At 40.8% G+C, this 13,486-nt stretch overlaps 1 protein-coding gene across 1 annotated transcript in view; it reads right to left on the reverse strand.

The window, feature by feature from the left end:
* Window positions 1-744: 744 nt before the first annotated feature.
* The window catches only part of Dbx2 (developing brain homeobox 2), a 36,206-nt gene continuing 23,464 nt past the window's right edge, over window positions 745-13,486 (reverse strand). The window contains 1 exon segment of the mRNA XM_031353735.1: window positions 745-5,556. Coding sequence (XP_031209595.1) covers window positions 5,245-5,556 — 312 coding nt within the window. The 3' untranslated portion in view covers window positions 745-5,244.

Here is a 13,486-nt window from a genome sequence, read left to right on the forward strand (position 1 = left end):
TATCCAAATATGACATGCTTGGTTTCTCAGCTTCAATTCACGTTACAGACTAGATGGTTCTGTTTTGGGTTTGAATAATGCTCAAGCTTCCCTAGCTCTCTGTTCAACCTTGGAATGTTCTGATCCCAAAGCCTTCTCAACACACCCCTACATTTCTTTTTCATTTAAGCAACACTGAGAAAAGAACCACAAAATTGTGAGAATTCAAGGTGGTGTGGGCACACCAGCCTTGTATAAGCATTCAAAGCGGTGGCAGATAGATGACACAGCCCTCTGAAGATCTGTCCTATGCACTTTGAAGACAGCAATACCGACTCAAAACTCTGACTCAAGAATACACACAGTTAAATAATGCAGCAATCTGGCAGAAAAAAACACGTGGAGAGAGGTGGATTTCCATTCCACCTTGTGATTTCTGCTGCCGGCTCTGTTGATAGCTAAGCACCTACACCTGCTTGGCCTATAAATGGATAGAGTATATTCTGATACACTTCATTGTGGTCATGTAGAAGCCACTGTTCCTTTAGTATGTTTGATAGACCGTGAGACTGAACATCCCTAGGAGTATTATATCACACTTGCTTAACTTTCATTCATCTGCTAAGTTTTTTTTTTTAATTAAAAACACAATATATTATTTTTCTAAAGAACAAGGTCCTTCTTTCCACATCCCATCATTTTCTGGACCATTTCCTGGTTCACCCCAAGAACTAAATAAGCTACAATAGAACAATGCATCCACCATAGTTTTGAGTAATTTTTAATAATGTGGGAAGATGGTTTATGAACAAATAGAATCAAAAAACACAGGAAAACTGGATATACACTACAATAGAATCTGATTAAACATAGATTTACATACTCACACATTAAAAAGTAACTGAAGTTGCTTTTCTCTCTGGAGAGTACTGTCAACTGAGATTTCATAACTTTCACTTTGTTAGCTGTTTTCACGTGTATTTATTTATAACCACAAACAAAAACAATACCACAGTGTTTAACCCAAGTAATAGCTAAGTGCTAAGAACCATCTTTGTGGATCAAGTACTGTGCTGCTGTGGTTAAATGCTTGTTTCAGAAATGGTTTGAAAAAGATATAAATTAATTCTGTAGCAGTTCCCTTCTATATTCAAGAACTCACCACTATAATTTCTCCCACTTACATGCCTCTCTTCCTAGTGGGGCTTAAAAAGAAAGAAGAATAAACAGGTCTCACTGTAGACAAAGGAAGCTAGTGAATTCTTCTTCATGGAAGCCTTTCTGACTCTGAGTCTTGTGGCAACAGAGTCTAGAGGAGCACTAGACACCTTGTGTTTTCCCATTAGTAGAGCATGTAAGAGCTCTCACTGCAAAGAGAGGTGAGGTCTGCAGAGGCTAGCTTTTCTCCTTAAAATGACCGAAGTCTGCCAGGAGTAATATACAATGGTTTAAACATTGTGTAGCAAGGCAGCTATTTTAGAGGCTCTTTGAAGACAAGCACCCTTTCCTAACTATCTATATTGAGGGTAGGACAAGGCCTTGTGCACAATGCCTGGTAGAGGCTGAAAGAAAGAAAGACCAAAAGAAAACGACTGAGGGAGAGTTCAAGTGACTAGAGATGTAGTCCAGAAAACTAATACACAAGGAATAAGCTTCATTGTGTCAAAGACCACAATGGCTTGGTGTTGTTGAATGCTAGGAAGAACGCAATTTAGGAATGGAGATGTCAAGAAGGTGGTGTAGAGGATAGAATGTTTATAATTTTGTATTTGAAGTAAAAAATATATGTGTTTTTATTTGGAGGAGTCTAGTGGGAGTATGGATGCTGGAGGAGGGGCTGTAGATGCTGGGGGACTCAGGAAATTGTAGCAAGTATGGATGCTGGGGGAGGGGTGTGGGTGCTAGAAGAGGGTATTGTGGAACTATGGGAGTTGGGCAGTTATGACATGGTCATGCGGATGGGTTTTAAGTCCTGAGAATCACTTGACTAAATAATTGGGTTTCTTGTTTATTATTAAAAAGACAGAGCTGTCTTTTAAATACTGGTGATCATCATCTTCATTGTCTCCAGAGCCTGTGGTCATCTCTAACCTGTTTATATATTTCTAATACCTAAAATATTAATATATATACATATTTAATTTACTTATAAACCAATTAAAATTGTCTTTTGAGGTTTGTTCTTTTTAATATTTCATCTGCCGGGATTCTCTGGTCCTGGTATTAATTGCAAGCAATATTTCTCTGGAAAGAAGACAAGAAATATATTCATATGTTATACCTTCCAGAAAGGGATCTACATCTAGGTAATAAAAAATGCTCACACGGGGCCAGGCTGAGGGAGTGGTAAGCAGAGGACAAGAAGGGAGTGCTCTATAGCAAAGCCCTAGCCAATCCTACAGTCCAGATGAGAGAACGCAAAGAGAATGTAGAAAGGGCACGCATATAGCAGGGCTATGCTGTGTGTGAGGACACTGGGTATGCACTATGGCTATGGGTGTGAGGGCACATATGTGTACCCGGCTATGCTTATGAAAGCACACATGTGTGTATTGTGGCAATGCTCTATGTGAAAGCATATGTGTGCAGATGTTATACATATGAGAGTGCAAGTGAGTGTCATGATTATGTTGTGTGGGGGAGAGCACATATGTGTGTATACTATAGCTACGTTTGTAAGGGTACTCATATATGTACCATGTCTATACTTGTGAGGGCAAGTTTGTCTGTACTATGGCTATGCTTGGGGGTGGGGTACATATATGTATACCATGGCTATGCTTTGTGTAAGGGCACATGTGTATGTTCTATGGCTATGTTTGTATATGAGGGCACACGTGTGTGTACATGGCTATACATGGCTATGCTTGTGTGTGAGGGCACACTATGCGTGTTATCGCTATACCTGCTAAACTGACTTTCTAAAGTGTGGCTTTTCTAAGCCTGGATACATTCCCAGGTGGAAGACAATTAAAATACTGACCTGCATCTTTGAGTGCCTGGCTAGTCTTGTATGAAGAATATCTCAGAGCTCCTGAGGGGAAGTGATTCAGGCAGTAAATCACCCATTTGTACAACCCATCCCTCATCCAAGTTTCAGTTATTCTCAAGACATGATGACTACATACAAGGACTTTATGGGTGAATCGTGCTGAGACTAGAGACTAGAATCCACTCAAAGTTGAAGATTTGCAATTCTTTTCCTAAACTTCAAACTCTAATAGAAAGGAAAATTATTGATGAGAATAATCTGTCCAAGCCAGTGGCTGTAAAGTGTCGCGCACTCCTGACTTCTGTCAGTAAATCTTGCCATAGTTCCCCAAAACCTCCTCCCACACGGCATCCTGGAGCCTGTGTGAATCTACCCATGGTGCTCTGTGCCTCCTCCCACATGGCATCCTGGAGCCTGTGTGAATCTGCCCATAGTGCTCTGTGTCTCCTCCCACACAGCATCCTGGAGCCTGTGTGAATCTACCTATGGTGCTGTGTGTCCCATCCACGGGCTTGGTAAGATTTTATGTCATGAAACCGGGCACAGAAGGCCTACTACATTAACCCTGAGTCTCTTGAGTGATCGCTTCTATCAGCAGTGCCTGGAGGAGTGACAGGAACCCTGATCAGTGACACGGTCCACAGCACAGGGTTACAGACATGAGGACTATGACCCGGCATACACCCTGAGTGCACAGCATAGTCTCTGGCCGTAAAGAGCAGCCTACAAATGCAGTTAATTTAGCACTAAAGCATGCTAGGGTTTCACTTCTCAAACAGGTTTTCAAATGTAAACAATCATCAGGCCTCTGGATCCTACTCCCACAAGGGAGTTCAAAGACAACCTTTGAACACGACCTTTAGGGAACATAAAGATGACAAAGATACTAGCTGAAGTACCAATTCAAACTCCATTCAAAAAAAATAAATAAATAAACCATAAGTTCTTGGTGTTGATTACAACTGTTATCTTCTCCCGTGGTCTTTCTTGTTCACATTAAACCCTTGAAGCCTGGAACTGAGAAGGTAAGGAAGCCAGAAGTCTGTGCCAGTTCTTCACTTGCACACTGATTAAATACCCCATAAAGACTTCAAGGTGTGTGCTTGGCCACAGATTCATTCAAAACCACATCATTTCCTGCAAAGTAAAACATTTTGTTTTGTTTTGTGGACTTAGAATTAATATATTTGGATTAACTAAGAAAATTGTTACCAGAAATGTGATTTTACACAAAGACTATTACAGGGTAATCATAAAGTGTCTGGGTGGTGTCTGCTAATATATAAAACCACATAACACATGTAGTGTGGACGAACTAGGTGGGAACTTCAGAGGGTATGTGGTGGGCAATCAGTGTTTGACCACGGAGCCCTTCAGTCCTGGGAGTTTTAGTCCTGTAGGAGACTGTTTGAGAATTGTGACCCTGTGTCTTGACTTTGTCATGGTCACTGATTACAAACTAATTGGCACCAATGATCAAAAAGTTACTGAATGCTGACTTGTTACCTGGCAAGCCCTTCCTTCCACTCAGACATTTATTTTGTTTAAAAAACTCTGGCCTAGGAAACCCCTACAGACAAGAGACCAAAAGACTTTCAATGCCTCAATGTGGACCTCCTTCACTGACGGACGGCCCCGTCTGCCTCAGAACTGAAAACTAGAGGTACTAATAACTATATTCAAAAGTAGTAGCTTCCTGTTGAGTTCCTCTTCTCTCCTTCAGTGTGTGTCTAACCATGACTAGCTTGACCTGGACTGTCAAGCTTCCTAAAATACATTTACAGTGGATACCAAAGAAGCCAAAAGACGAGAATTTATACAGGTATAATTAATTGTGTAGCACAGAAGCCCAGATTTTACACTATTAGAAAAAAAATGAATATTTGCTCAATGTTTTCCTTTTCTTCATACAAAATGAAATGAATTTGCTCCATGTAAAACTTGGAGAGAACTGGTTTCTGCTGCCGTATTTAATGAGCATGTACATACAAACACACAGACACACGTATATATACACGTATTCAGGACAGGCTCCAGGCTGACCCTGGCTCCTCTTTCAGTCTTATCACACCTTTTAGAAGGCTCTATTCCATTTATACCTTGAGCCTTAGTCTAGGGCTAAATAAGGAATGGTGGGGTGGCTCTCCTTAGGCAACAGCTCAGGAATCACGCCAAGGTATTAGTTTAAGGCAGTTTTGAGGCACAATCTAACTGGCTTTAATCCAAATATTACTGGCTAAGGGTTCTTTAGATGAACATGGACCTCGTTCCTGTCATATGGCGCTACGGAGTCCATCCTTGTTTCTAGGTCCCTTCTCAGGAGACAGATACAAGGCACCTCGGAGTGAGTTTGCTTCTGGTACCCCTGAATTCTCCTGGGTCAGTCTTTCTGCAGACTCTGGAGATTTACTTGAGTGTGACTGGGAGACATCCCATACTGAAGGGCACCGTGGAGCACAGCCCGCAGCAGGCCGTGCCAGCCTGTCTTCCTGAGGGCTCACTTCTTGGAGACACCTACTGGAGAGTACTTCCTTTTCTTTGGAATTCCGCCATTTCATCCTTCTGTTCTGGAACCAAATCTTCACCTATTGATAAAATCGTCAGGAAAGAAATTCTTATTCCATATACAGCACTTGAGTGTTTTACTTATTTCTTTTACTTGGGTCTCATATATGCTAGGCAACTCCATATTCAGACCCTTCTTCAACATTTCCAGCTGCTAACTGCTCCTACTATACAGTCTACAGAATCTCTTACTCTGGGAGCCTAACTAGGGTCTCCCTGTGGCTTTTCCTGTATACTTTTCCTTCAAAAGTACTTGAGAAATCAACCCTACACCACAGGCACTTTTCTAAATAGAATGAGTGTAGTGCACTGATTACATTCTCTATTTCTGTGGCTTTTGGAATTAACTTAGTTTTAAATATTTTAAAACATCATTTCATTTGGTCTGTGCTAATACATTTATTCAAGAAAAATTGACTGGGATAGCACCTATGTGTTTTGATTTGGGAATATTACGTTTGGTTGCATGGAGAGAATGTGTGTGTTTGTGTGTATGTGTGAGCATGAGCATACATGTGTGAGAGCGGTGTCTATGTATGTGTATTCATGCACATATGTTTATGTGCAGTGTGTTTATATGTGTATGTGGGGTGTATGTGTGGTGTTTATGTATTGTGTATGTATATTCATGTGTGAATGTGCAGGGTATTTGTATGTGTTTATGGTGTGTGTGTGTGTGTGTGTGCGCGCGCTATAGGTGGACTATATGGTGTGATGAAATTTTCATGTCATTCATATCTAAGGAAACAGGTCTGGAGAATTAACCAACTCAAGATCACATAGGAGAGCAAAGTGAAGACTTCAGCCCCTGGTCCCCAGGCTGTGTTAATATGCAGACCTCACCACAAGCTTTGGAACATTAACAATACATAATACACTTTGCAATGCTTTGTTAAATGTGGGCTTTATACAGCTTCCAAATTTTGATTACTCCCAGGATTTATCAAACTATGATAATTAGTCTCAATAAATAACAATTGGATGTAATTAAACCAGAGTGTTTGATGGTGGTTGGATCTGAATCATAGCTTCTCCAACACACCCAGCCTGACTCTTTGATGACCCCCACCCTCTGTGCACTCAGACATCCTTAAGCAGAATTTCCAACTACTTCCCTGACATTTTAAAAGCAGAAACAGTCATCACTGCTACACTACATCCTGCATTAACTATTTACATTTTCATTTTAAAACAAATGGACAAACAAAAACCCTCGTTAAACTCAATGAGTCTAGAAAATGAAGGCTTGAGAGGTCATTGTGAGGTGACGGGGACAAAGGGAAGAGATAGAGACTAGAGAAAGATGGCAAGTATCAGAATGGACTTTATACATCAGTGGTTCTCAACCTTTTTAATGCTGCAACCCTTTGACAAAGCTCCTCATGATGTGCTGACCCCTAGCCACAAAAGTATTTTCATTACTACCTCATAGCTGTAATTTTGCTACTGTTATGAATCATAATGTAAATATCTTATGTGCACAATATCTAATGTGTGGCCCGAAAGGGGTCGAGAGAGGTCCACAGGTTTAGAACTGCTGATAAACATATATGGAACTGTCCACAAGCAAATAGTTGTTTTTAAAAGGCTCAGACTGGAAATTACAAAAATTAAAATAAGAACTTTTGCCCAAGAAAATAATTATCAAAATATACAACTGGGAGGGCTGGCGACACAGCTCAGTCAATAGAGGGCTTATCCAGAATATGTGAGGCTTGAATTCAAACCCCAGCATCACACAAACCAAACATGGTGGCACATGCTTGCAACCCAGAACTCAGGAGGCAGACACAGAAAGATCTGCACTTAAGGTTCATCTTTGCTGGATAGGAAGTTTGAGGTCAGCCTAAACTACATTAGGTAAAACGCATGCAGACACACACACACACACACACACACACACACACACACACACACTGAAGAAAGCAAACAGGGAGACGGTCTTTCCACACTGGTAAGGGTCTCTTCCCCTTTCCCTTTTAATGTCAGCACAGGAAATCCACTCCAGGCAACTGAGTGCAATGACAGCCGCATGGGCTACAAGGCTACAGTAGCCGTAAAGCATCTACACCGGGACACTTGGCTCTACTCTGGATGCATTCATAATTAGCATCGGGCGTTTGCTCCTGAAGAGCTTGCCAAGTCCTTCGTGCATTTTCACCAAGAGAGTGTGGTTCCCATGGATACTTCTGCTTTGCTCAACACACTTGTTTTCTTCTTTCCTTAGTACGTGTGTGCGTGTGTGTGTGTGTGTGTGTCTATGTGTCTGTCTGTCTGTGTCTGTGTGTCTGTTTATGTCTGTGTGTCCATCTATCTGTGTGTCCATCTGTCTGTGTGTACATAATGGCTACGTGTCTGTGCATGCATGTGTGACTCTCTGCGTTTGTATCTGCATGTGTGTACATGTGTCTGTGTGTGTATCCATGTGTGTCTATCTGTATATATGCACACGCAGGTATGTGTCTGTGTATGAGAGAGTGTTATGTATGTGTGTGAGGTACATGGAGAGAGATAGACAGGGTGACACAGAGATGGATCTTGATCTAAGTAATCTCTTCATAAATAAACATGAAATACTGTCTTCACAACCAATGGACAAATGCATATATTTAGTGAAATATGGAGGTGTACCTCTCTCAACAAACACAAAAGCAACTCCAAGTGGATTAAATAGCTGAACATAAAAAGGGAGACTACAAAAGTCCCAGAAGAAAATATATGAGATTATAATTATAGTCTTTAGGACACAAATCCTTTTTAAAGAAAACCATAAAATACCCAAGGCAATAAAACCAAGAAGATGAAACTTGCTACATAAAACTAAGAAATAAACGCACTATACACATATAGAAAAGCAAGAAGCAACTCAAAAGAATTAGAAGCAGGAACCTGCAAGATATTTGCATATATATCTCCACAGCAGCATTATCTATAATGTCCTAATATTGGGAATAATCAAGGTCATCAATAGATGGGCAGCTATGCAGAGAAGACACACCCATAGAGTGGGACATTATTCACCCTTAGAAAGGAAGGTAATTCTGAAACTTGTTACAATATAGATGAACCCTGAAGATATTATGTTAAATAAAATAATCCAAGTAATAAAGAAATGCTGTGTGACCTCATTCATATGAAATGCTTATACTCACATGCCTCTATGCTACAACAGAAAATAGAAAGAGAGTTAACAGGGGCCTGGGGTCGGGGAAAGAAGGAGGGATTAGATACAAGGGGTAGTTGGCAAGGGTCTGGGGTTGGGGGAAGGAGGTGGTCTTGGATACAGGGGTTAGTTGGAAGGGGCCTGTGGTGGGAGGAAGGAGGTGGTCTTGGATATAGGAGTAGTTGGCAAGGGTCTGGGGTGGGAGGAAGGAGGTGGTCTTGGATACAGAGGTAGTTGGAAGGAGTCTGGGGTGGGGGAAGGAAGTGGTATTGGGATGGATACAGAGTTTCAGTGTTACAAGATGAAGAAAGCTCTGGAGATGAACTGCAGTAAGGAGTATGCAACAGTGTAAACACACATAGTGCCCTTGAAATGAGATATTTAAAGATTACAGTGACTGATTTTGCACACATATTTTACCACACTAACTATAAACGTATAAGTGTGGTGATAAATGCTATGATATCTGTAACAGGAAAATAGAACTAATCTCAATATTCTTAATATTCTCAATATCCTGATTAATATCCTAAATAATTGCTGCATGTCAACAAAGGACACTATGTGGAAAATGCCAATTAATACACTTCAAGTTGTCAATAAATTATCAAAAGCTAAAATTCTGGTAGCTAGAAAAATTCAAACTAAAAGAATAATAAATACAATAGTCCATAAGGCTCTTAAGGCTTTTTAAAGTAATAAAGGATAAATTGTTTGCAATAAAAGAACTTGTATGAGTGAAATTTTTCTATAAATCAGATTTATATAAGACTGTTTGGAAAGAATTTTTAATCTGTCACAATATATACATAGACATTTTAACATATAAATCCCGTTGCTGGTCCCCTATCTTACAAAACTTATTTTTTAAAAACACAAAGAAATGAAAAGCCAAAGCAGAGAACTTATTTAATGGTGGGAATGTCTGATACACCTACAGGATGATATATAATGAGGTTCATGTGAGAGAAAATGAAAAAGATGTACAGGCCAGGCACTTGAGAAAAGGAACAGATCTGTACATGTGGCCAACTGTGTTGCTCATGACAGTTCAGGCTCGATGACAGTTCAGGCTCAGGGATGGATGTGCAAGCCTGTCAATCAACAGCAGAGTGGCTTATGTGCACCATGCAGTGGTAATACAGCAAAGCGGTACAAAAACATTTACCATGGTATGAAGAATCTCCCTGACAAAGCGCTGTAGAAAATGTATCAAAGAACTTGCACTGAATGGATCTGTTTACACAAGCAGCAGAAACACACTACATGCATCTATCTTGCTGGGAGGTGGGATGGTGTGTGGTCTTAGAAGGCACAGGCCAACTGGAAGGGGCTATCAGGGTTTCTGTCTTCTACTACTTGATCATCATCATAGAGAAGATTTGTGAAAAGCCAAAGGGCACACAGAACTTATTTCACTTGCATAGAGGGTAGTCACCCACACACACATTTGGGTACCATTGTTTTTGTAGGGCAGGGATACTATAATGAATAGCAGATACTTCATAGGACCCTTGCAAGGATTAAAGGACATCAAATGTTAGGGCACTGGTAAGTGTCATGCCAACATAATTATGCAACAGAGTATAATTTCAATTTCTGTGTATCCATCCCATATACAAATTCATTTTAAGATCTGATATTCCAGTAAATCAAACCAAGAAGAACTTGTAAACAGCAATAAAAATTAATCTGAATTGGAGAGATGTAACATGAGCTTTCATTTGTAACTTCACTAATTCCCCTCTTGTTTTGCATAGCTGACAAACAAGGAAGTTAATGAAATGCCAAATTAAATGCTCCCTGAAACTCAATAGGAAATTCAAAAAGCATTCATTCTGAGATACCTGAATTTTGAAAACAAGATAATGAAATGAACTATGTGCTGGGCTTAAGAGCCAAATGATAGTGTGCAACTAAGGAAATCATTCATTTCCATGGTGTGGAGACCTCAGCCGTCCCTGTAGCATATAAAAGGCTGTGGGGTTTGATATCAAAGTGTCTCTGTACTTGCTCAGCGTGAAGCACTCCATCCTTCTCTCAGAATCTGCAGCAAGCTAATAACCCTGAGACCCTGATATTCATGTATTCTCCCCTCTAACCATGGTCTTCTTATCCCTGCTTGCGGTACCCCAACCAGGTCTACTGAGGTACCTGCCAACCTAATTCAGGGCCATCAGGAAGGTCTGTCACCCGACTTCCGGGGATTTAAGGACCATTGTCTTCGTTAGGGTTTTACTGCTGTGAACAGACACCATGACCAAAGCAACTCTTATAGGGGCAACATTTAATTGGGACTGGCTTACAGGTTCAGAGGTTCAGTCCATTATCATCAAGAGGGGAGCATGGCAGCATCCAGGCAGATATGGTGCAGAAGGAGCTGAGAGTTCTACATCTTCATCTGAAGGCTGCTAGGAAATACTGGCTTCCAGACACTAGGATGAGGGTCTTAAAGCCTACAGCCACAGTGACACACCTACTCTAACAGGGCCACACCTACTCCAACATAGCCACACCTTCTAAGAGTGCCACTCCCTGGGTTGCTATCTTCAGGCATGGGAGGCACAGTTTGCAGCTCTATGAAAAGCTTTACAAACTACTGTTCTAGCTCCCCTGCTAGTGTGACTCACCAAGGCAAACTGCCTAATCTTGCTATCTAACTTCCACTGGGTAAGTAACTTCCTGGGATGCCAACACTGTGACAACCCACCCTGCACAGGGTTACAAAGTAGACCCTGGAGATATAGCCATAATGCATGGGATCCATTCATATGCAAAACTGCTCTGAGACTCATGAAATTCAAAGCAATCAATTAAGGTTATAGACTAATTGCCCTCTGCCACACAACAGACTGGTTCCTACAACTAAAATGTATTGGGGATGGCATGGCAGCTTGTGGAATAAGCCATTTCCCCAGGGGAGAGTGCAATTTCACACAGTAGGACATGTTTGAGATAGTGTCTTCTATACTTTAGTTCCTTTATACCAATTCAAAATATCCCGGTGGATGTGGGCCTAAAAGGAAAGTGGGGTGTGCCTCCTGTATTTCTACTGCTGCAATAGACATCCCCTTTAGTTACTTGCCCTTTATGATAGCTGCTATTTACCTTAACTATACATAACTATACATAAGCTATAGTCATCTGGGAGCAAGGAACCTCAGTCAAGAAAATGCCTCGGTAAGATCAGGCTGTAGGCAAGACTGTAGGGCATTTTCTTAATTCGTGATAGATATGGGAGGGCCCAGCCCATTGTGGATGGTACCGACCCTGAGCTGGTCATTCTGGGTTCTGTAAGAAGAAAGCAGGCTGAGAAAGCCATGGGGAGCAACATAGTAAGCAGTGCCTCTTCTGTGGCCTCTGCTTCAGCTCCACCTCCACTTACTGGCCCTGTTTGAGTTCCTGCCCTGCCTTCCCTCAATGATGAACAGTGATATGGAGCAAAGACCCAATGAACCCTTTCCATCCAAGTTGCTTTGGTCATGCTGCTTCATCACAGCAATGGTAAGCTGACCCGAGACACCCTTGTATGTGGACACCGTGCACAGCTGCAGATGCTGGCCCAAGGGCAAGGGAAACAGAAATTCCTATTAGGCTGCCTGAGATAGAAGTGACATTCCACACACCTTTGCCACATGACACCACTCCTGCACTCAGTCTTCTTCATTTCTTCATCTAGAAAATGGGCAGGATTGCAGGGAATGGGGACGTTTCTATGGAAGATGAAAGAGGGAAATGCTAGCCTCCTAGGAGCTAACTGGCCATCTTGAGAGAATTCTGTGCTCTTGAACTTTGCATTCACAACTGTGTGGGACAGTAGTGACGAAGGCACAGATGCTGCAGATGTGAAATGCACAGAGTGAAGAATCCCATCCAGAGGTGTCCAGAAGCCTCCCACTCACTCCCCGATTCAGGGTTGAAAGTGAAAAGGAAGACAGGAAAATTGGCTCCTGCTTTTGAAGGTGATTATTTAGTCTGCTTCTCTGGATTAAAGACAATGTGCACACACACACACACACACACACACACACACACATATATATATATATATATATATATATATATATATATATATATATATAGAGAGAGAGAGAGAGAGAGAGACATATATACATATATAGAGATATGTATACACACTGATATAATACCAAGAGTGTATCATATTATATATATACATGCATATACATATGTATAATATATAAAACCAAGGATGCATCATATAATTCATATATACATACACACATATAATATATGTAATAATATAATCAATACTAAGAATGTATGTGATATATATACATGCAAATACATACACTTATATAATATATAATGCCAAGGATGCATCACATAATATATATATATATAAAATTCATATATACACACATATAATTATATATTCTATATATTTTATATACATATAATACCTGTAACCATGAGCTTTTTCTACCCAACCTCTTTGTTTCTAGAAATAACAACTCCAACACTTCTTATATATGAATAAATGCCTAAATCAATAACTTATTTATCCCACTTAAACTAGTCTAAGTCACTCCACATGGTTAGTTACCTCTCCTCAGGTTCATGTGACTGTCTCCTCCAGTGTTGAGGAAAATCCTATGTGCCTGCTTACCCAGAATTCCTCTCTCTTTCTCTCTCTTTCTCTTTCTCTCTCTCTCTCTCTCTCTCTCTCTCTCTCTCTCTCTCTCTCTCTCTCTCTCTCTCTCTCTCTCTCTCTCTCTCTCTCTCTCTCTCTCTCTCTCTCTCTCTCTCTCTCTCTCTCTCTCTCTCTC

Source organism: Mastomys coucha, unplaced genomic scaffold, assembly GCF_008632895.1.
Source record: "Mastomys coucha isolate ucsf_1 unplaced genomic scaffold, UCSF_Mcou_1 pScaffold11, whole genome shotgun sequence".
NCBI lineage: Eukaryota > Metazoa > Chordata > Mammalia > Rodentia > Muridae > Mastomys > Mastomys coucha.